We start from the raw sequence: 25,066 nt of genomic DNA, 5'->3' as shown, positions 1-25,066 counted from the left end.
AAACCAGGTTGGGAAAAATGGATCCATTCCATCCTCAGTTAATGAATACCAGTTGCATTAAAACCAAAGCAAACCACATGAAAACCACCGAGTCCCAGCTCTGGTGATGGTATTTGTGTGGAGGATCCTTTTAAATAATGGTTAAAAAATAAAATCAGAATTCTTTTACCATGGTTTTCTCAGTGGCAGTTTTTCATTTCACAATATAGTTTTGGCTACTGCTCTATATGTTGATATCAGGAAGAAAAGAAAGGGCCTCATCCTGCGAGGTTTGGTGCAACTGTTTCTGTGAGACACAGTTGTCAGAGGATGGAGGGTGAGATCCCAATGCTTGCCCTTATGGCATGTGGGATTTAAGAGCAAAATTTTAACAACTGGAGCCACAGTAGGAGTTTCTGTGTGGAAACCTCCTGAGTCACCATGTATAAGGTATGGTCTGGCTCTAGATTCCAGATTCAGTTAATGTAAAAATTGTCCATGGGCATCTTTATATTGTCTTCAGTGAGCAGTGGATAACAGTTTTCCTGGCAGCGGGAAAAAGCTGGGGAGCTGGAGGGCAAAAGGGAGAGAATTGACATAAAAGAGCATGCTGTCTCTGGGACAGTGTTCTCTAGCACTTTTAAGTGTAATCCAGGATACAAGAGGCAGCATTCAAAACACATCTCCTGTAGCTACAGATTAAAACACTGATGATTACAGCAGCAACCCAGAGTTTGGAGCTGAGAGAAGATTTGAAGCTAGAACTCAAGCTGTGTCTTGCCATCGGCCAAGGAGAAGCTGCAGGGATAAATAATGGAAGAGAGATTTAGTCTGGGTTGAGAAACAGGGGCTAGAAATAACTGACCTACCAAAAACAAAAATAAAAATTGGGTGAGGGGGGAATACAATGAAAAACCCCATAAATATATTTGAAATATTTGATTCAATCCAAAACAAACCAGTTTGTATTCTTTGTATTGAGTTTGATTTTTAAGCAAAACCTGTCAAAAATACCCATGTGTGGGCTGTTTCTGCATTTTCCCATTGGAACTGGAAAATGCCTTCATTTTTTCCATGCTTCCCAAATGTTGCCCCCCCCCCCCCCCCCCCCCGTTTTTAAATCCCTCTCCGCCTTCCCATCTTGCAGTTAATGTCATTGTCATCCGGTTTCAGCGGGTCCCCTTTTTTAAGCTGCCGGGCCCGGCCCTGCCCTGCCCAGCCGCCCGCGGGCAGCGCCTCAGGTGCGCAGGGAGCCGCAGCCGCGGGCCTGAAGCCGGCAGCGTCATCTCGCACAGTGGGGATGCGCGGTGCTTGGCTCCGGTGGTTTTGCGCGGGGCGGGGAAGTGAGGGGCTGGGGATGCTCGGGTGGTGATGCCGGGAGGAGGAGGGAGAAGGGAGCGGGGGGGGCTGGCGGGACAGCCTGAGGTGGGCGGAGGGGGGAGGCGGGTGTTATACCATCCCTCCGGGGAAGGCTGAGTATTTGCAAATTCCGGCTCCAGAGCGCGGGGAGCATCATATCATATCCTATCTTATTCCCGCCGGGTGGCAGCCGCAGAGCAGGACGAGGCTTCCCTGCTCCTGGTTATCCTAACGCCGCCAGCCCTATCTCCGCCCCGCGCCTCCCGTGCAACCGAGCGGCGGTCCGCGGAGTTCCGCCGGGAGCCGAGCTCCGAGCTAGGGACCCTGTCTCTCCCCCTGCAGCGCAGGCACAGGCACAGGCAGAGCCCTGGGTGAGTAGTCCGGGAGCTCCCTTATTCCTCCAAACAGGCCAGATACGTTCAGGCTCCCTTCTCCACATTCCTTTCGTTGGTGCCTGGAAGGTGGAGAGAGATCTGTTCTCTGGTAGGTTAGTTAAGTTGGGATCCTTGCTTGGGGAGGGATTTTTGAAAGGCTTTACTGTCTGCACCTTAAAACAATATTGTACTATTAAGTTGTCTGTCTCAATTTGGAAATCCCTTGTACATGAGCTGCTTTGGGTGTTTTGCTATCTTCTTCATTTTCCTTTTTTTCCTTCTTTACAACTTTTCCAGCCTTACAGAGTTGCCTCTTGAACTTTCACTTGCAAATTTATGCAGCTAATAAGAAGCCAATGATATGCTAAGGAAATTCTTTAGTCATTGAAGGTTATTACTAACAAGTGATTCAATACATCTATCTGTTTCTCTCTCATTCTCCCCTAGGCTGAACAGTCATGACAGCTGAAAAGACTATTCCTATAATTAATGGCAAGCCAGAAGATGCTTTGGACCCAGAAGCCTCAAGTACCAACCTCGTCCACATCAATGATAAGAAAGTTCATGAAAGAGGTCACTGGAACAATAAGGTTGAATTTGTGCTTTCTGTGGCAGGGGAGATTATTGGGTTGGGAAATGTATGGAGATTCCCATATCTTTGCTACAAGAATGGAGGAGGTAAGATGGCTTCATATGTTGATTTACAGCTTACCATAAGAGTGTTTTACAGTGATTTTTTGCACTAAGAGAGAAGTATTCAAGATTTTGGTGTATGTGCGGAGAGGGAAGTATCAAACATCTGACAACTAAGAAAAAGATCACAGTATTTCTCTTTCCTTCTCCTCCCCAGCTATTGCATGGTTTACTTGCACAAGTTGCTTTTGTAAATGGATATTTTCTTCCTGTAAGATTTTTAATGCAGAAGAAGCCAATGTTCTGTTATAGTAGTACACTGTGGTTTCTTACGCATGTGAATACAGATCCAAGCATAGCTAAGTTTACTTGCTGTAGAAATGAATGTAGCAGTTTATTTTTCACAACAATGCACTTTGAAGAGGGTAAATACTGGTTTTGATAATGCTACAAAGATTACTTTTTTCTTTGTCATGTGAAAATTTCTGTAACTCAACCATACCTCTGTTTCTCATTAGTTCGCAAATCACTACATGATGGTAGGGGAAGATGTAAAAGGTGCCTGTTAATCAAAGAAGAGAACAAACCCTAAAAAATTTAGAATCAGAATGTTATTTGAGAGAAAACAGACTTAACTTCTATGAAAGTGTAACATGTGGCATCTATTGGTAGTAGTTAAGTATAAGCTATGTAAGATATGTGACATTTAAGAAAAAGCATGTCAGCTATGAGTTGCAAAGCAGTTGGGGGGAAAAAAGTAGATTAAAAATGGAGTTTGGAATTTTGTGGACTGGATTCAACGTTCTCCCCACTTAAAGCCTTAATCAGTGTTAGCACTGGGAGGAAAATGTGTTCAGTGCTGACATGCAGGGATCCATTATTTAATGGGTTTGTTTGCTAATAATGCTATGCGAAATTTCTTTCCCTTGTCCCTCCAAACCCAGGCACAGTTTGAACTCAGGGCCCATTTTGTCTGCTATTTCTATAAGTCTGATACTGCTGTGGAAGATGTGTCCATGGATTGTAGCTCCTTTCTTTATAGATCTGTAACTTTTATGTGCCCATTTGTATATATATGCCAGCTTGTCAAAATGTGAGAAGATAATTTTTAAGGCTGTAACATTAGGTAGAAAAAATTCTGTGTTTTGGGTGACTTGGTGAAAAGCTAATTTCTTCAATACCATAGTTGAATCACTACTCTGTTCTTAAAGTGTAAAATTAATGTGTGTGGTTTAATCTGTCATGTCCTGGCACCATGGGAAATTTGTCATTGACTTCAGTTTTATTCAATGAGGACTTGGACTATGACCTGTGTTTTTGTAACCCTCTGGAATGCTCTGCTGAAATTAGACCAGAGTTGGTCTTGTTGGATGCATCAGATGTAAATACTGAAAACTACTTAGCGTTAGTAGGTACATTCTGGTAAGATAAATGAGCTAGTTGTTTCGTAACTTGCTAGATACAGAATGACTCTAGAAGCAGTAGTATGGAATATCTGATGTCTGACTTCTCTGTTGTACTACATCTAAGTCATAACAGGTAGTGTAGGAATAAGCTTCTATAATTTTAATTCTTAGGAATATTTAGTGGGTTTTTAAAGGAAAATTAATTTCTCTGCATGTTTAGAATTAGATATTTCTTCGAATGTGATCTGTTTGCAAGCTGGAAACCTGACATAATCTGTTTTTTCTTGATGTATACCTGTTGCAGAGCAGTGTTAGAAAAGAGAGTCAAAGCCAATACTTTCAATTTCAACAAATTGCCATGTCAAACGCACCATGATCGTGCATATGAGTGTGTCAAGCTGGATTTGATAGTGGCCAGCAGTTTAGCCAGCCTATAAGGATTTTGTTCAAACTGTTTGCACAGTAGATGAGATAGAGAAACCATGTTTCAGTTGCAAAGATTCCATTCTTTGGAAAAGCCACATGTGTTGCTTGAGACGCAGCTGAGATACAGTTACAGGCAGCTACTCATGAACAGATCTCTCTTGATGTGCTGGGTCTGAAAAAAGAAACTGCAAACCAAAGCATCTGTATTTAGTTGCCTAATCTAAATGACTCAAGTATAACAAATGCTGCAGATTACAGGGGTGTTGTGGAATTTGGGGTTTGTGGGGTTTTTGTCATTTTTTTTTTTTTTAAGGTAATGTATGGGTACCTATCCCATCCATTTGCCTCGTAGTTGTAGAAATTTTCCTGAAGTATAGTCAGAAACATTTTGTTTATTGTTACTATTCCGACATTTAGTATCAGAGAGGTAGCTATTAAAGTACTGTTCATTAAATATCAATTGATTTTCAGGCCTCTCACTGAAAGGAGAAAATGCTACTATTGCTAGTGCTCTGTAGAGCTGAGGAACATATGCAGTGATGGACAGCACTGTAAACCACTTCTTCCTAGGAAAGACCACATCCACCCCAGCTTTTTTGTGTTCAGCGTATCTTGTGTTGATTTGAAATGAACTGAATTACAGGATGCTTACACCATTTAATGGAAGCTTTAAGTGAAGTCTGTTAGTGTTGTGGGGTTGTTTGTTTGGGAGCAAGTTGAGGCCTGGATACAAGGCATTATATATGTTGTGCTAAGGTTTATTTTCATAACTTAATTAGGCAGTTAATGCTTTGTGATTTTCTTACCATGTCAGATAAATTATTCTGTGCAGTACTTTGCTGCACTAGTCTGCCTGGTTAAACCAGTAAAACTTTCTTGGTGTAAGTAAAAATGGCAGAATCAGTTACTTTGTGCTTGCTCCTCAGTACTTGTTCCCTTCTGGCCTTGTTTCAGTCTAAACCAATATAGTCACTCACTTGCTTTCTACCTCATCCTTTAACTCGTCAAAAAGTCTGTGAATGAGGAAAAAATATCCTTTATGCCTTATATATTGACAGATCCTCTACAAATTAAAAAAAGCTGTATTTTATTCGTCATTATTTAGGCTCAGTTCTAAATAGGATACCTAAAATCTACATCATTAGCAAGTGACATTATGCCTAACGTGTATCTTCTCTCATTTTTTTGCTTCAGCATACTTCACAGCCGTGTCTTTTAAGTGCCATACCTAATAACAGGATCAATCATGAAATAATATAATACTTATGCTATGTGTTACTTGATATGAGAATATTTTATTATTGTTAGTGAATATGACACTTCAGTGTTGAATTGTACTCTTCATTATCTATGCTGGAGTTTACTGTAAAACAGCTGACAGAATGTTGATGCTCTCTTATTTTCCTGCAATTTCCCATTAATCTTTCTAGCTCATAAGGCCAAGCCCTGCTTTCCTGTTCTTAGTAGTTTTAAAGTAATTAAAGTAGTATAAGTAGTTTTAAAATTTATTTCATCATTCTTTTTTCATGATTCTTATCATCAGGCATATCCAAATAACATACAAAGACTTCCTGAATTTAATTTCCATAATTTTCTTCTTCCCTGCTTTCCTGAGGAAAGGAAGAGAAGGTGGAGTAAACTGACATGATGACAGTCAGAGCACAGCTGTGTGGCTAAGCAAGACTCTGGTCTTTTCTGTGTTTGAGAGACATGAGGCACACATGTTCTGTACTGAGGAACTGTGGTCTGATCTTTTTTAGTCCATGACATTACCCTGCAGGTTCACTGCTGATACTGGGGACCAGGAGTAAACACTTTGTGCACTTGCAGCATGCTGTCTGAGAGGTGGATAACAGTTGATCCTTTATTAAGAAAGTTAATTTCTCACTATGCTGCGAAGGAACCGTGTTCATTATAACAACCCTCTCCCTCAATGTTTGCTTGTAGGTGCTTTCCTCATCCCATATGTGGTTTTTTTTATTTGCTGTGGAATACCGGTATTCTTCTTGGAGACAGCCTTGGGACAGTTTACTAGTGAAGGAGGTATTACATGCTGGAGAAAAGTTTGCCCTCTATTTGAAGGTAACAAACAGTTTGTGTTTTACTGCAGAAGAATGCATTGAATTTGAAGTAAAATAAAATAAGTTGTATCAAAATTTAAGATATACTCAAAGTAGTAAGTATTTGTTTTTAATTTACCTGTAAAGTAAATTTTTCTCTTGTGTCTCACTTTTCTGTCTCTAGGCATTGGATATGCTACCCAAGTTATAGAGGCACACCTAAATGTATATTACATCATCATTTTAGCATGGGCTATCTTCTATTTGTTTAACTGCTTTACTACAGAGCTTCCTTGGGCTACCTGTGGGCATGATTGGAATACAGGTATGACCTCAGCAGAGATTATTGTTATGCAATTCCTTCCAAGTAATTGATTAATATATTAAAATGTCAGGAACAAAACTATTCTTGTAGAAAAGTCTGTGGAAATGGGCCAGTCACATTACACCACACTATGACAAAAGTAAGTGAATTCTGCTGAAGAGCTGATGATGGGTTACAATCTTGATCTTTCACTTTAATGAAATTAGGAGGAGTTTGAATGGAAAGGAAAATATTAAATGTGGAAATTTGGATTTGCTCATTATAATGCCAGATGTTGAGGGATAACATCCATCAAGCTACAGTAATAATTTAGTCACATAAATAACCCTTGCTGCATGCAAAGTGGCCTTTTACTTGAAAGATGAGATGTATTTGTGAGGGTTTTCTATATAGGGCTTTGCATCTGTCTGGTCATTGGTATTTTCATCTGTAGTGCTCTACTTATTGCACATGAAGATCACAAACATCTAGGTGAGGAATACGTACCAATGACCCTTATTTCCATGTTCCTGAAGTTTTTGCGTCTCTTCCCTATAGTACTGTTCCATTTCAAGTCATGTATCGATTGCACTGTCTGTCATGAGTTTTATTTGTTGGTCATTATCGTGTTCCTTGAGCACACCTAAAACTACCTGAAATCTTCTGGTTTAGGTTATTTATGTTAGAAAACTAGTCTTGGGCCCAATAGATGTGGAAGGCTTCAGTGTCAGTTTTGGCAGCTTTAGAAAGGAGCTTAGCCAATGTTGATCCCTGTTCAAATACTAAGTGTCAGCTCAACAATGCTGAGCTGCTTTGATCTTCTTTCTCTGTACTAGAGATAATAATAAGCCAGAGTGACTATTCACCTGCCATGTTAAGGCAAAGTGGAAACCCGTTGCTGGTGGTTTTTCCTAAGCCTATTGCTACCTTTTGCCATTGAACCAGCAGCAGCTGGAGTATGTTGTAATTCCCGATCAATTGCATCAGCTTCTCAAAGTACTATTGTATTGTATTGTACTGTTTTATTGCCCCTTGCTGTTGGAACTGTGCCTTTGGAAAGCACTGGAGTGTGGAGAATATATCATACTTCATGGATGTTTTTCTCAGATAGGCCTCTAGTGTGGTGGTCAAAATCCATTGTGGCAGAAGTAGCAGCTGTGGCATTTTAGTGTCCCTAGAAATCCTTTAGCCACATACAGAAAATGTGTTATAAAATGGTGCCTTTAAAGGATGCATAAACTAGCAGATGCACAAAAAGAAATGTACTTACATGTCAGTATAGCAACCTTGTTTTTTTGTTCTTTTATAGAAAACTGTGTGGAATTTCAAAAACTTAACATGAGCAACTGCAGTCAACTCTCTTTACAAAACGCCACTTCTCCAGTGATGGAATTCTGGGAGTAAGTGCACATCAACTTTATGTTTGATCAGAATATTCATTATCTTCTGATATTTTAATCATCTACACAAAATTAAATACCTTCTAACCCTGTAGCAGTAGTATGAGTGCAGCTGGAAATTTTCTCATACAGGCGAAGAGAGTCAGGATGAGAGTTTAACTTCTTTTTTTAGAGAATACAAGGAAAAGAATTCCATATCCTGAAAGAACACAGAACAAAGTGTGCCACTTGCTTGGGAGCTTGGCTCCTGCTGCTGGAGGAAAGAGCCTCAAACTCATACTAATGAGGAGGCAGAGGTGAAAGAAAGGATGATTTTAAATATTTCTTGGTTGGTTGGTTTGCTTGTTTCCCCAGGATGTTTCTTCTCTCAAGAGTCTGAAAGCTGCATCTTCATCTTTGCTTAAGCTAACTAATCTTTCGGCTTCTGTATCTCATTTTTTAAAGTTAGTCTTAGTTATTCAGCTAGAATAATGGGAAGTTTGTGTCTTGTCTCTTGTGTCTCCTTCATACTGATTTCTAGTAATAGAAGAGAATTATGTCTTTACAAAGCATGATCTGCTTTTGTTAATGACATGTATTTCTTCTTACCATAAATGTTTAATTATTCAATACTAAGTCATCTCACAATTGTGTGTTAAAAATTTCTGAGTTACTAAAATTTCTTGATGGCCAATTCTTAATCTCATTAATTTGATTATCAAGGCCTTATTCTGAGGCTGTACATTCAGAGCTCTGTTTTATGCTCAGGACAGCAACATCTACATTTTGAAAGGGCCATAGATTAAAACTATCCTTGAAGGGAGAACTCTACATTGAAGTAGTTTTCTTGAACATTAGCATAAGTTATAGTCCTTATCTCTGAACCACTATGTCTTGCTAGAGTAGTTACCTTCATCTGCATGGGTGGTAGTTGTTGCTTCAGTAAACAATTCTATTTTATTAAAAAAAAAAAAAACAAACCAAATTAAACCTGAACAAGGCATGAAAATGCATGCTTTCTCTGCTTAAAATTGTCAATGATGTTGCATGGCTTCCAAATTTAAAATAGACATGACAAACTAGTGTACAAGTGAAAGAAAGAGCTTTATGAAAGATAAGAGCTAATTTTGTATTGAAATAACTGGGATAAACAGAAATTTATAATTAAAGTATAATATATCAGACATAAATGCCCAATAGAGGTCTTTGTGTATAGATGTATAGTGTAGATCACAGAGGATCAAAGCAAATACATTACTAGACTAGTTAATTTATCTGGCAAGTCATCTCACAGTATGTAGATAAGTGTTACCAGAAATGGTATTTTGCTTAGCTAGAGGTCTTTTTCACATGATTTTGCTTTACTCCTTTGTAAGTCCTGGTGTAAGGAACCATAAATTTGAGAGACTCTTTTTGAAACAAATAGTAAAAGGAAAGTTGATGAGGTAGACTGTACAGAGCAGATGCTTGTTGCTATTTTCAGAGCTCATTTGGATAGCGTGTGAGAATCCTCATTGCTGCAATAACCAATCACAGGACTGAATTAATTTGCATAACCAGGTTCCTTACAATGCCTTAAGCTGATGTCTGGGAAGGGAAGGCAGAGTCACTAGGTTTCTTGTGAAAAACCACACCATTCACAACTTTCACACTTTGCTCTCCGCCATGTCAAGCCTGCAATTGAAATTCCTCTGAGTTGTGGCCACATAAAGCCAACTTATTGTGTGAAGTGTCAGCTGAGGGGAAGAACAGTTTGGAGCTTGGGTTTTTTCTTTTTTTCTTTTTTTGTCTTTTCTGTTACTGTTTGCTCTTGAGATAATCTGTGAATTAGGGTGGTAATTATTGTGAATAGGGATCCTGTTTGTTTACTGCATGTGATCTCATTGACATTAGAACTGTCTTTACCCCCATTTAACTGGTTACTACTAGGTTTTTTTCCATCATCCGGGCTTGAAAGCTCAACCCTTTGTGACTGGAAGCAAACCTAAATCCTCAGCTAGTTTGAGGATTGCAAATACAGACTCCAGCCTCTCTGTTGAAACATTTCTAGCTTTTATTGCTTCTGTGGCCTTGGCTACTTCTAAAGCTATTGCTGAAGTCAAACGGCAACTCACCCAAGTGCTATGATGACTAAGGGGGAGCATCCCTTGTAGTACTATGAAGCTTTTCTGGTGAGTAGACTATGCAGTTACCCTTCCTCAGGTCTTTACAGAGGATACTGTTTCCTTGCTTACCAACTAGTAGGTACAGACTCACTTCCATCTGGTAATTCAGCATTCTTTAACAGTTTTAATAGCTGGGTCACATAGAAGGCCTATTTATTATTTAAGAATTTATTTATTATTTAGGAAGGCCTATTTATTGTTTTGGATGGAATGTTTGTTTGTTAAAAAGAAGTGAAAAAGACTTCACTTCTTTCTATTAAGCACTGCAGTAGGTCCTAGGTGCTTTCTTAGGTACATTCAGAAGAATCTCATTCTACATGCAAGGGTCTCAAAACTTAAAATATTTTAGTGAGCCTGTAGCTGATAGCTGTTTATCTGTAGCTACACGTGAAAATGGTGTGATCCTGCTGGAGGAGCGCTAGGCAAAATTTGGGAGTTTGGACTCTCTTTACTTGTTTTCCTGCTTGGAAGTGTCTATTCCTGTTGATGTTTTAAGGTTTCATTTAAATTAGCAGACTTGCTGCTGACTACAGATATCACTGTTGACACCTCTCTGAAAAATCAGATTAAAGGAATTCTTACCTTACTTAAAAAGACCTTGCAAGCTATAGCTGTGAGAAGTTTCACATTCCATCTGGTATATGGGGCTTTTTAAGGTAAGCAGCAAAATCAATCAAAATCCACTTTTTGTTCTTCAAACACTCCAATGCTATGTTCCAATGAAAGACTTAACTTTTCATTTCATACTGGTGCCCAGTGTTCAGAGACTGTCCAGTGAACCACCATTCATGGCATTTCTCTTATCCTAATCATACGGCTTAAGGGGTTTCTAAGAAAAAATAATAATCAGAATGTCAAGGTATAGCACATGGAATTTTTAGTGTCCAACCTTTAAACAGTTAATAGTGGTAGCAACAGTAATAAGTGAGGTAATTTTGGATATTTGGATATTTGATAATTTTGGATATGTTGAAGCAGTTCCATGAAAGAGAGCTGTGGTCAGGGATAAGCCTGTGAAAGCACAGAGAGGATAAGATACTCTATTCTGTTGTTCTGCATACTTTTCTAGGGGCGGAAATTGTCTGGCAGGTAGAGGGGACAACTCTTTTGGCTGCTACTCCAATTTGTCACCAGGGTCAGGAATTCGAGGTTTTTAGTGCCTGGGAAGTGAGCTGGACAGACAGAGGACTCATGGTTTTGTAGTTGATTCCACCTCAATAGTTTCTTATTGGCTGTATAACAACAACTTAGTCCTCTGTTAAAGAAAGTCTAGTTGTTGGCCTGTCATTCTCCAGACAGGGTGACACATCTTTAGCATTTCCAAGTAAAGCCTAGTGAGAAAAAACATTATTTTGTCTAGAGAAAAGAAAAGGGGCCATTCTCAGCAAAAAGGGAAAGGCACAAACCCTTCCCTCACAAAGTCAAAAAGTTGTTCCTGTTTCATTCAGGCTGCAAATGACTGCAGGAGTCACATTGTGGTTAATCCCCACTACTCCATGAAAAGTCATTAGCAAGTTGAGCCTGATCCTGTGGTGCTCAGTACCCAGAGACCTTCAGCACCTCTCAGAACTAGGCCCTTTGTGCATCTCTTGTAGAACACTGAGTTGTGCCAGACTTGCTTGTTTCTGTTCAGTTCATAAGAGGCCATGTGAAAACTGCTTTTTTTTGGGGTCATGCAAGCCCTTCATCTGGTTTTGCCTCAATACCAGCGACTTTGCCTGGATTTGGTTGAACGAAGTAAATGGGATAGGTGTCAAAATGCTAAGCTTATTTTTTAAAATTGAGGGATTAATGTTACCCTAAACCAGGCAGATGAACTTCCATGTCTTTTGATTTTTGTCTTAAGTGTACATAATATTGTACATAACATTTTTACTATGGACAAAACACGACCTTGAAGATTGCCAAGTCAAGTATTTGGGTATTAGGGAAGACTAGAAATAAGGTGCAATTCAAATCCATATCTTTCATGAATACAACCATCTGAAGAACTGCTTAATATTTTTCAGTAGATCTTGCTGGAGGATGGATAGGGAGCAAACTCTATTCAGCTTTCAGTATTTTGTTGTTCTTGACTTTGTTCATTTTTGTATGTTTTGTATTCTCATCACTATTAGGTTCCTGCTCTGCTGACAAAGTTATTAATTTAATCAAGGCTTCCTGGGGTGCTCATGGTGCCAGTGGCTTCACAATCATAGCTTTCTTGATTATGTACATGTTCATTTATCTCTACAAAATCTTGATAAGGTCAGATTATTCAGATTTTACAGAAGGGGATCTGGACTGGAGAGAGAGTAAAAGTGCCAAGTATGAGAAGCCCAAAACAATTTTTCATACTACTTAGAATTAGGGTTGTGCAACTTTTTATTATTAATTTCAATAAAGAAACAAGAAAATGTATGCAAGTCAACTTTGTCCAGAGATACAGATCCAAAAAGTTAGTTAACTCAAGACACCATAACTTCTGTTTGCAATGGGTCATTGTTATTTGACACTGTAAGTTGTACACTTGCATGAAACTTTAAGGAGAATTATTACTTTTTGTCATCTTTGCTCTAATGACTCAGTATTTAGAAGTCTCTTTTCATTCCATTTTGTTTGCAAGAAGTGGCATATGTATGTTCCACTCCCTTGAATGTGTTCTGGATGGGGTGGGAATTTTAACATCTTCTCTTAAACGTGCTTTGCTTTGTACAAAAGTCAAATAATGATGGAGTACAGACTGGCATGCTTCTCAGGTGGTTGCCTTGGCCAGAAGCTTACAGGATCGTTTTTCTACTGTCTTGGTACTTATTTAGTTGCTTTAGGTCAAAGTGGATACTTCAGGACAAGGAAGATTGAGGGGAGACTGTTCTGCTACTTTACAGGTTAACAGTGAGAGCATCCAGTTCGAGCCTTTGTGCCAATAAATATTTAATTGTTTATACATAGTACTAACAGGAGAGAGGGAAAGCTTCTTCTGACTTCATCTACTGCAGAATAGCAGGAAGCTTGGCAGCCAGGGAGTTTTTTTGGTAGAAAGCCTTATAAGCTTTATCAGGTAAAAGAGGGCTATGAATATGGGTTTCCAGCATGATGAGGTAGGTTTTGATTGTCCATTCCCTATCCTAGCCTCAATGTTTATGCAAATCTGCTCTTCATCCCCCATGTTTCTAATCTCAGTTCTGGACATTCTGAAAGGTCTCTTCAGAGGCTATCAAAATCTTAGCATGCTTCTGGGACACTGGGGAGCTACCTCAGTTTTTACCTTAATTCCTCAGTTGATTTGTTACTCCAGGATATATGCTGGTGCCTGCTTGGCATCCCCACCACAACCAGATTGCCTCGAACCCTGCCATTCCCAGATGCACTTCCCACTGCTGTCTCTTCAACCTCTTTGTCTCTTTTCCTAGGAAGTTCAATTTGATCTCTGACTTGTCTCATATTACTGCTTCGCACCTCCAGCCTGCTAGTCCCAGTCATTTCATCCAGTGTCGTTCACTCCCCAAATGTGCATCAAGGCTCAGATGGCTGCTCCATGGTCTTCAGTCTTAACTTCCTAAACATTTTTCATCTGCTCCTGAAATCTTTTGGCCAGCTAAATGCAGAGTGCCCTTCCTTCTGCTTATTGCTTCATTCCTATCCCCATGCCTACATATTAGTCCGAGAAAGACTGGCCTCCTTGGGAAGTCTCAGTCCAGTTTAACATCAAGTCTCCCTAATTCCCAGGCCTCTAGGTGGCTTGTTTACTTGTGATGTTCTGCAACTTGTGCAAAGTTATTATGCAGCATTAGAACATTTTGAAGGAGAAATCTTGGAATACTGATCTCTTGGAGCCTAAGGATACTGAGAGGGACTCCAGCAGGGACTGTAACGATAAAGCAAGGGGTGATGGGTTCCAACTGAAACGGGAAGTTCAGGTTAGATATAAGAAAGAAGTGAGGGTGGTGAGGCACTGGAACAGGTTGCCAGAAGAAGTGGTAAATGTCCCATCCCTGATAGTGTTCAAGGCCAGGTTGGACAGAACCTTGCGCAACCTGATGTAGTGTGAGGCATCCCTGCCAATGGCACAGGGTTGGATCTTAAGGTCCTTTCCAACACTTAACTATTCTATGATTCTATTCTGATGAAACCTGTTGGCAGTATGTGCTTTTCTTTTTCAATTTAATGCTAAGGCTGTCAGTTTATTGCAATAAGTATTTTTCTTATGTCTGTGTTTTAGGTGCAGCCACAAATTGTGATTAACACTTTAAAGCTGATTATTGTTAAAAACCTTTGATTCAACAGTAGGAATCTGAATAAACATATTTTGTATCCAAAGCCAGGATTTTATAATGAAAAGGATTAAATAATAAAAAGTTAGCATTATGAGATGCACCTTTATGGTTTCGAAAAGTAAATTTAAAATGTTATGAACTCCTTTTTAGTAGTTGTAGGTACTTAAAGGAATAATAAACTTTTATTTGATTGTGATGGTACCATGAACAAATCTTATATTTTAGTTTTCTACTGATTTAGAATGATGCCATTATTTCAGATATAGTTCATAAATCATTGATTTCACTATTTAGTACTTATAATATCTTTGGAAATTTGTAGCATTTGGTTTGTTCCTATGATAAAATACAGAAAAGTTTTGCCCTGCAGTCTTGGCAAAAACAGAATTCCTGTTTTATAGCAAAAGTCATACATAAGCTATTTAAATATCCTTTCATTTACACAACTGTCAATGTTCTAGCAATAATAATATTACCTACAAATAGTTGGTAGCACAGGATTTGAATAATGTGCTTAAAAAGCAGAGATGTTTAGAAGCTGTTTTTCAGGTATCCAGTTTTGCTGAGGAATGCTGATTTTTCTGTAAGAATCAGTGACTTTCAGGGCATTTTCATTACTGCTGTTAATGTAGGTACCTATGTTTAAAGACACGTGTATCTATACTTGCGTATCTACATGTGCACTTTCTAATACTGTAGAAGAAGAAATATTGGAGGGAAGCACAGTTGGCAGGGAAATTAAAAAAGGGAAAAGAAGGGGACAGAAGACCTAAAATAACAAAACCTCAGTTGTGCTGTGACAAGCTTGGCCAAATCAGGCAATTGCAGAACACACCATATTTTTTCTGGCTTTGCCAGGGGTTCTATTGGTTTGTTATTGATTTTGTTGTTGCTGTTATGCCTGGTTTTGTGCATATAAAAGGTGAGCTCATCCCCTAAGACTTGGCACATATAACCTCCTACACCTGTATCTAAGCAAACTTTTAATCTCCTAGAAAACTAAAACTGAGATACGATTGGTGACTACTGCTGCCTGAAACCAATTAGTTCCCTTCCATTGCTCCCCTTAAGCAGAGCAGTGTTCCATTCATGTTTTACAAGGCTACCCACTCCAGTAAGGATTTTCTCCACCAGTTTACCATGGGAATTGGATCTGCAAGACTAGATATGCAGTAAATAGAATGTAACTCTTCCAAGACACATTTTTCAGTGCCTCTGGAATCCTTTAAGTATGCATGTGGCTTTGTAAATAACAGACTGTCCTTTGCAACTGCCCAAAAATGTGTCCATTGGATTTAGTCACTGTCTTGAAATGAAGAATCATATGGACCTCATTGCAAGGGGTTTTAGAGATACCCAAGTAACTGAAAACATCAAACAGCAGTTTCATCGATCTGCTTCTTGGTTATCTCAGCATGATTACTGAGCAGAGCAAATAGTTCCATGCAATTGAGCAAGCCTGTATCTATTTTTGGCTCTTGAAAAACTATCATCACAAGGGGGTGGGGTGTGTGTGTGTGCGGAAATTAAATGTTTAGACACTTTTCTTAAGAGTATTTCCCAACTGTGCCCATGTAAATCCAGAGCATTAGCAGAAAGGGTGCCTACCTGGGTTTGTTTAATCAAGTTAAATGTGCAAAGGAGAGATGTTCTTGCTGTGCCAAAAAATATAGTGAACACAGACTGGGGGGGGGAAGATGGGTGCAAATCTGAACAGCTTTTTGGTAAATTTATCACTTTATTCTGCTATATGCATATATGGCAGCAAGGAAATTGATTTGCAGTGTCAGGAGGACTTCCTGAGGAGGCTCATTAACTGTCGCTATGGAATTTCTATAAACATTACCAAATATCAATAGGCGCAGGTCTTGAAACAGTGCTGCAGGAAGTTGTCCTCTGTGGAAAGGAAGATGACCCAAAGTCCCTTCAACAGCTATTTTTTTAAAATTTCAACTCTGCTGACTACTGGTTTTGGCTTACACATGAAAAGCTTTTTATTTTCTCTTTTTAATTTACTTGAACTTAAGAGTCACACTGGTAGCTACAAGTAGAATCATAGAATAGTACTACAGGAGATTGGTATTTTAGGAATCACTGAATCATAGAATAGTTAGGGTTGGAAAGTACCTTAAAATCATCCAGTTCCAACCCCCTGCCATGGACAGGAATGCCTCACACTAGACCATGTCACCCAAGACTCCGTCCAACCTGGCCTTGAACATTGCCAGGAATGGAGTATTCACCACTTCTCTGGGCAGTCTGTGCCATCACCTCACCACTCTCACAGTAAATAACTTCTTCCTTATATCTAACCTGAACTTCCCCTGTTTCCATTTGAACCATCACCCCTTGTCCTATTGCTACAGTCCTTGAGGAAGAGTCCCTCTCTGGCATCTTTGTAGGCTCCCTTCAGGTATTGTAAGCTGCTCTGTGGTCTCCACACAGCTTCACTTGTCCAGGCTGAACAATCTCAGCTTTCTCAGCCTCCACTTGTTACCGGTCTCCAGATGGACATTGAGCCATTGACCACAACTTTTTGTGTGCAGCCATCCAGCCAGTTCTTTCTCCACCAGGTGTCAATCCATCAAGTTGATGTCTGTCCAGTTTAGAGACAAGGAAGTCCCAGCAGATGTAAATGTGGACAAAGGACTTGTGACCTCCTGAAATAGCTGCAAGTGTACAGGAGCCTTTTTGTTCTGTACTGCCATGTGTCCCTGCTCCTTTGTAGTTTCACTTCTTAGGTTTGTTTTTTTTTTTTAATCTATGATTTGGTACAGGGCCAGTGAGTATGACAAATGGTAAATATTTAAAGGTAATTATTTATTTTCAGGGATGCAGTCAGGTAGTTGTTCATATTGCCCTGTCCTGTGTGGAAGAGTTAGGAGCTTAGCATCACTCATTTGCTACATGAGTTTGTAGCCAAGAGCTCACTATGGGCTGTTTAACCAAATCACAGAAGAGTTCATAATATTTTGTGGTCTGTAGTTCTCATTTTATGAACATTTAATTAAGGGTGAACAACCAAGTTCAAGTCCACAGACAAAAATGCTGAAGGGAAAGTCAGGTTGACTGACATTTCTTTTAGGTGCTTTCAGTTTACAGCTGCTGCCATGTGCTAAACTAATCTCTGTCCCTCAGAAGGTGAATAAAAAGGAGAATTTTGTCACTCCATGACTTCTTCAGAGCCAAGCAGGGGTGAAACTGCAAAAAGACTAAAGGAGTTGTTGGATATATTCAGCCAGTAGCAAGAAACTGTAGAGCAGAGGTGAGTGGAACAGTACAAAAACATTATTTGACAGGATTAAACTCTCAGACTTGGTTGAGAAGTTGCCATGACTTCAGTGAAAGAGGTTGAAGGAAAGTAGGTCAGGAAAGCCTAGAGGAGAAGTCAGGTATTCTGTGTTTGTCCATCACTGTCTCAAATACAGACACATACATAGAAAAATGAAAAAAGCAATATACGTCCATAATCAGTAGCTGCTAAGCAATGTCATATGACATTCAGGTAACTTAAGTACTGACTTTCATGAGGCAGGAGTTGACACAAGAAGTAGGAATCATTATTTGCAAGCAGTACTAGAAATTTTACAGAAAAGTCTGCTGAGGAGAGTTTAATCTTACCTTTATTTCAATTAATTTAAAAATGGATTATGAATGGAGCAACATTCAAGTCTATCTGGACTTGAAGAAGAAAGAACTAAGCTTAACAACAGCAAATGTGGCTCAACTAGGAATAACTCATTTTGATGGGTGTAGGTCACAGAGAATACACTAAAAGGTTAGGATTTTAGAGCTGTGCATAAAGTTGTAGCTGAGGGATTCTTGCTAATGTGACCACTGGGAAATGTCTGTCTACTGCTTTTAAAAAATGTCAACTATGGAATTAAGTGAATTTCCAGAAGAGAATTCTTACACTTTGAGAGAATTTTATTACAGTTTCTTTAATCTGTAATCTGTAGAATATCTTCTGAAAGCTGAAACACATCTTTCTAATAACTGAGCAGTGGTGGTTGGAGACTGCAAGTGAGTATCCAGCACTTTCTTGCAAGGGTTATTTGGAAACCTGTGGATATGCTATATTTCCTGTTTCAGAGATTATATAAAACCTTGTAGGATAGGTTTGTGCAGTACACAGATTCTGTATCCCTGGTCATTTCTGGATCTATAACTTATAGAAAAGTGCAAGTGTCAGTTCATGTTGATGTCCAGTTCTCACCCATGCTCACTGTTCATTTCGGAGAACATACACTTTTAGTGACTATATCTGCTACAAATGCACTGTGCTCAACTTTATAGTTGTATCTGTGCTTGCTCAGGATGTGTTTTGGTGATTGCTACACTGCTGTACTGGAAAAAACCCAACTGACAGCCAGCCCATTTTTATTTTCCTAAATGTTAGAATCTAGAGGTGAAAAAAGCTAGCCTGAAAAGAATCTTTATTTTTAAGGCATTCTCTTTCTTGAAGACATATCCCCTGTATGAATTTCTTGTAGACCCTCTTTAGATATTGGAAGGCTGCCATAAAGCCTCCCCAGGAAGAAAGTCTCTTTTATTTTATTTGGCAGCTACCTTTTAATATGCAGTCCTGTAAAGTGTAGAACATCAAGTTTGATTTATAATTTAAACTGAAAAACATTTCACAGCTTTGGTTTCACTAGTACATAGAACATTGCTATCCCTGCTGCCTAAAACAACACTGTACCATTCTTCATGTTTTCTTGTGTTGAGAAATAATGAATCATGCCAGAGAAGAAAAACCTTGGAAAATAGTATGAGTAGTAAATACAGTAATCAATTGACCAGGCAAGTAATGAGAAGAGTCTGTTGAGGTTCATTTTATTGAAGGATAGCTTTTGTCCTATAATAATATATGTATTTAGTAAGAAGTCCTGAGGGGTTTACAAAGTAAACTGCTGTCCTTTTGGTTTCAGTTTTGTATCCTTTAGCGTTCAGCATAGATTTTGTAAGTTTATCATAAGAGTATTATTATCAAAAGTTATTATATCAGTGTATAAGGCAGTGGAGAATACTATCTCAAATCTGTAGCCTCTTGTATACTCTGTGTAGTACAGCTTTCTTACTCTCTGGAAGAAAAACACTCTGTATTCAAAGAAAAGTAGGAAGCATGTAATTTTGGTGATCTTACTTTCTCTTAACTGTTACTCATTTGTGAGAGCTTTAGTGTGTCTGGAGATTACTGACCCAAGCAATGGAGCCTTCTCTGAAATATCACTGCTTGTATGTTTATGTGTTATTACTAATCTAAGCATTCTATCAGAAGATTTTTCTCCTCCTAAGTGGTTTCTTTTCCACCTTTGAGTTATGCAGTCTGGATCAGCATCTCTTCCAAATTAGACAACAATTAGCACACGTTAGCCAGCCACAGAGAAATGTTACAGCTTCCTGAAAGATATTTCAGTACAAGTAAGCCTCTGTGCTGCTCGGCAGAGCTCAGTGTTTTAATAGAATTAAAGGAGCAATTTCACTACTAGAGAGATCCTTTAAAGCTGCTTGCAATTTTAATAGTTGAGGAAGCACTGATTTGAGAAGGACTCATAGCACTGCTGCCTCAGAAGGGTGCAGGGCCAAATGAACCTCAGCATTTGGTTTCTAAGATTCTCTTGTCAGATAGTGAGAAAGCTGCAGTGATTCAGACAAGAGAGAACAAATGCTTCTGGTGGTAAAATAACTCAAAATTCCTGTAGTTGTATGGTTGGCCTCACTTGCATCTGTAAATAATGTCACAGACATGAGATGAGCAGCTGTCTCTGATCTCTGTGACAAAAAGAATGTCACTTTTTTACTTTTTTTTGTATGTCCCTGGCCAACATCTCAGCCCTCAGTGGGTCTGGAAGTGCTGAAGTCATTATGGTCTCACAAATGAGGCTGACTTTATGACTGCTAACCAATTAAATAAGCATCTGACACTGGAACAATCCACAGTGTGATTGTCTTCATGCAAATGTTTACCAGAACCTTGGAGGCTGGTAGCTCTCTGGCCTAGAAGTTCAAGCATTCATGGTGGATTCTCACACATGGAATCTGAATTCCCTAATTTTCAGGATTAAGTTAGTATCTGCCTGAGTTTCAAGTATGTCAGAACTGCACACTTGCACACCATATTTCATACATCTGGGTAGGAAACACTCAAACCAGTAAATTTTCACAAATAATAAAGTATCTAAAACTCCATAAAGTGCAGTGTGAGAACGGAAGATGAGACACATCTTTGGATAGAAATTTAAACTCACTTAAACACAAGAACAGAGGATGTTTGAAAAGATACAGGTACTTTTCTACTCAACTGCTGCACAGGGAAACCTCTGCAGCATTGGCACTCAGGTGTGTTATGTTTTCTGTATGAGAAGCTCGGGAACAAGGTTCACAAGGTAAATATGGACTGGCTCTGAAAACTCTGCAGGGATGAAAGGAGCATATCAAAATTTGTAATAAGAAAGACCACTGCATGGTAGCACTACTACTGCTTAATGGCTTCACTTTGTTCTCCGTTCATTCCCCACAGAATACTCTGAGGATAGAGTCTGGTCCTGAATAAAAAGCAGCACTGCCACCTCTGTTTCTGGCTGAACAGATGCAGATGGAGAAGTGACCTCAAGAGGCTGCCTCCTCTGTTTGGGTGGTTTTTGTTGCATTTTCATTTTTTAAAGAAAGATGTCTTGGAAACTGCACAGCATCAGAGAGGGAACATGAAGGGACCTGCCTCAAGTAGATTGAATCTATTCAAATCATGAAATAATGCAATAAGTACCCCTGTACATTCCTTTCAACAATGTGTTGGCAGCAGTTAATCCTCTTGAATAGAAAGAGCCTGGTACAGCTCTGCACATTGGAATGCTTTAAGATGCTCTTTCCCAGGAAAATGCAGTGTTCTCCCAGATGATAATGTAGTGTCTTGAGCTTTCATGTTTGGCTGGAGAGTTTACTTTTCTGCTGTGAGTAGCCAGAAGTAGCAGTTATGACATCATGTGCCCCTTTATAGCCATTCCAAAAACAGAGGGGCCTTTCTTTCTGTCCAATGTAGTGAGCTACCAAGTTGAAACGTGTTTTAGTACATTCTTAAACACATTAAAAACATTTTCAGTAATTATATAATACTTTTTGAATATTAAATCCATGTAGGATTTTATTTTTTTATGTTTTGCAGGGCGTATGCATGCAATTATGTTACTTGAAAGAGTAGAGGTAACCATTAGCAACAGTATGTCACTTGAATGTGTGTAGCAAAAGGTCACTGTCTGCTGTCTAGTTTCTTGCTAAGTTTGGCTCTGTTCTCTCTTCCTGACTCTATCCATGTTTATTTGTTTTTTATCCACACCTAGATTTTGACTCAAGTTAAACTGTAAGCTTTAAATAGGCTCACAATGTTTGTTACTGTATGCTGTAACAAGAATAAATCTGCACTGTAGCAATAATGTCATGAATTTATTCATTCTAGTTGTAAATACTCTTGTGACCAAACATCAGCATTTCTGATGAATAAAGAATGCCACCCTTGAGGAATATGTCCTATTATTCCACATACATTTATCTTTCATTCGTTAGATTCTTGCAATTTTTGTAATTTTTCTTCTGTGCTATGTATAGGAAGCAAAGTAAAAATCTTCCTTCAATAACTTTTAGTCAAGCTATATATGTGTGACTAGAGGTAGTAAAACCTTCAAACATCATCTGTGTTTGGACATGAGACATGTTACAAATTCACTCTGATTTAAATTCACTTTTCTGTTTACAAGCAAAATATCCTATGTGGAATTAATAGTTTGCTACTACTGAATTAAAAACCTTACTCTGGATTGAGTTAGCCTTTGTGTTTTAAATTAACCCCAATAGTGAGGGAGTTTATTCCCCTCTATATTCTGTTCAACATGCCCAAATGCCACCAGGCCCCTTGGCTTCCTTCCCAGGCTGTTGGTCAGTTCAACAAACTGAACTGCTGCATATTCTTAACAACAACAAAAAAATGCCCGAATAACCACAACCACAAAACTCAATAGCTGCAATAAATCTTCAGTCTCTCAACAATTCTTGTTTTCAGTGAGATCCAAAAATAGTTCATGATTTGTATCTTCAGGTCTGGGTGCAAGATAGATCTTTTATACAGCAAAGTTTCACATAGTCTGAAGTTGTTGGCAGCAAACTCACTATACTTAAATTTACTCTGATTAAAATGACCTGTACTGACCAGAGATCTTACATTCTGTAGTAATTCAAATGGTTATATACAGCTAACTCCAGTTTGTTGTTTTACTGGCAGCTTTAGTGCTCCTCTGAGTTCTTGGGCTTTTTTCTAGTAGGGTTGTTGTTGATTATTTTTTTTTCTGTTTTTTACTTGTTTAAACTTTTAAAAAGGTGTAATGATTTCTGGAAACTTTCATTTATCAGGAGAACATTCAATAGCCTGCCTGAACCCAGCACCCTTTCCCCTAAATGCCCTGCAAGGTAGATGAGTTTGCAATATTTCTTTGAAGGGAAGTATATTCAGGCCTTAGGGCAGTGGCATAGTGAATTCTGCTGATAAGGCTTCAAGACGTTTTAATGTGAAATGTCTGTTAAGATATTTCTCCTCATTTAATTTTGGGAGACTTACTGTAAAGATTCTCAGCTTTAAAAAGTCTTGATATTGGTAAGGAAAAAAGATTTGATTTTTTTAGAGTAAGTATGAACCAAACCAGCTAAACTACAGAACTCGCTATAGAACTTTCTGTTTTCAAATGTTTGTTATTTCAAAACAGAGTATCTTTTTCACTGCTGATTTTACTGCTCTTGTTCCTTCTCTGTCTTTCTCTGCATTGAGAAGTGAGGGGACCAGGGTCATGTAGGGGACTTGCAGTGGTGAGAGAAAATGAAGGCACAGTGAAAGCTACACTATCTCTTGTTGTTGTCTGTGTGATTTATGCAAGATTATGGCAGCTTTTAGATAGATGCTGAACTGCTGAGCACCAGGGTATGATCAACTCTGTCATCTTCTGACCCCTAAATACATCAGTCTTACTTTCTGGGTGCAGAGAATCGTGTATTTTTAAAATGCTCTTCCGTTTATTTACGTTGAATAATAAAAGAAAAAGAGCAGATAGAAAAGTATCTACAGTGAGATTGAACTGAAGTTTTCTGAGAGGAATTTCATGTGCTGAATGCCACCTCCTTGCGAAACCTGCATCTGCTGCTGCTGGTCCAGATGGTTTCAGCATGAGAGTTAAGGCCCTAGTATTAGGGAGAGCTGCAGTGTGCCTACTGAGGAAATCAGTGCTAGTCTCTAAACAAGACTTTCTTCCTTGGATCTATTCCTTGTACACTTTGTATGTTAGAGTTTAATTATATGTTCTGGACTTGTTGCTGCTTACTTTCTAAGGGAAACCCCAAGCCATTGTTCTGCTTGAACAAAGAAAATACAAACTGATTTACAGCACTTCAGCATATTTAAATACTCATTATGGCACGGTACCAACAGTTCAAGTTGATTGGCATTAGCTGTCTTTTTTAAATGGGAGCAACAGAGATAATTGTGTCGAGGCCATTAATTTGCTGTTTACTTTCTGTAACACTCTTTACAAAAGAATCAGGCCAAAAATTTTGTATGAGTAATGTAGGTGTCTGCTATTTGAGACTTCTCACAGAGCCTTCAGGACAGACTGAACAATGACTTTTTGCAGACAGCTTCCAGAAAATGGTTGATTTAAAACTCCTCACCTCAAATCTTCAGAGAATTGCGTTATTAAGACAAGGTTGTCTTTCGTATTTGAAGATTTCAGACCATGAGAGAGTGCCATGCTTTAACCCGAGCCAGCAACTAAATACCACGCAGCCACCTGATTTTAACATTATTAAGTTCAACATTATTCTCAGACTAAAGCCAAAACACAGCTCTGCCCCCGCTACTAGAAAGAACATGAACTCTATCCCAGCCAAAGCCAGGGCACAGAGACACTAGTAACATTTATTTATTAAGAAGGTGTTACGTAGCTGGGGAAGTATAGCATAATGATTCAAGTGACTGGCAGCTGAAATGGATTACTTTGGCAGTGGGATGTGGATTACAGTGTGAGTCTAAAGTAATTTTGCAAGCTCTCCTTAAGCCCTGAGTATGCCAACATATCAGATGATATATTTCCATCATGTTCACCATTTTGCAGTGTGGTGGCAGTACTGTGGAATTATTAAAAACTTTCCATGTCTATTTCCCACAGCACCCAGTTCTGCAAGCACACTGCAAGACAGCTGAACGAAGGTTGATATCTCACTTGACACATTCATGGATCTGGAAGATTAGGAGTGATTATAGGCCCATGCATATTTGCAGGGGAGGTGCCATTCATAGGAATAAGTGACTGGTGTGATGCAGTTCATCACCCATATAGATGTGCACATATCTTCAAGTGAGGAAGTTGCAAGCTTCTCTTAAATCATAGAATCATAGAATAGTTTACCAATGCTGCAGGAGCCATTCCTGTCCCTGGGGGTCTGTCCTGTAGCAGGTTTTGTCATGAAGTTCCTGCTTAGGTGATACTACAATGTCTACTGCAGAGGTTCCAGGCTGCCTGAACTGGCTAGCTCCTGTACAAAAGCAGTACACCTATACCCATGGTATATGTGTTACAAGCAAGTAACTACTTGTATGACTTCCCTCAGGCAGAGTGCTGTATTAGAATGGTTTTGTGGCATCCCATAACTGAGTAAGCTTACAAATGTGTCCATAGCATTTACCGG

At 39.0% G+C, this 25,066-nt stretch overlaps 1 protein-coding gene across 1 annotated transcript in view; it reads left to right on the top strand.

Annotated features, from left to right (window-relative positions):
* The first annotated feature begins 2,170 nt into the window (after positions 1-2,170).
* Positions 2,171-25,066, top strand: part of SLC6A11 (solute carrier family 6 member 11) — an 89,145-nt gene continuing 66,249 nt past the window's right edge. Inside the window, exons 1-4 of the mRNA XM_005149380.1 lie at positions 2,171-2,390; positions 6,125-6,259; positions 6,422-6,562; positions 7,851-7,941. Coding sequence (XP_005149437.1) covers positions 2,171-2,390; positions 6,125-6,259; positions 6,422-6,562; positions 7,851-7,941 — 587 coding nt within the window. The remainder of the gene's footprint in view (positions 2,391-6,124; positions 6,260-6,421; positions 6,563-7,850; positions 7,942-25,066) is intronic.

This window comes from Melopsittacus undulatus, chromosome 9, assembly GCF_012275295.1.
Source record: "Melopsittacus undulatus isolate bMelUnd1 chromosome 9, bMelUnd1.mat.Z, whole genome shotgun sequence".
In the NCBI taxonomy this organism is placed as follows: Eukaryota; Metazoa; Chordata; class Aves; order Psittaciformes; family Psittaculidae; genus Melopsittacus; species Melopsittacus undulatus.
Note: the sequence above shows the minus strand (reverse complement) of the source record. Positions and strands in the feature narration are given on the sequence as shown.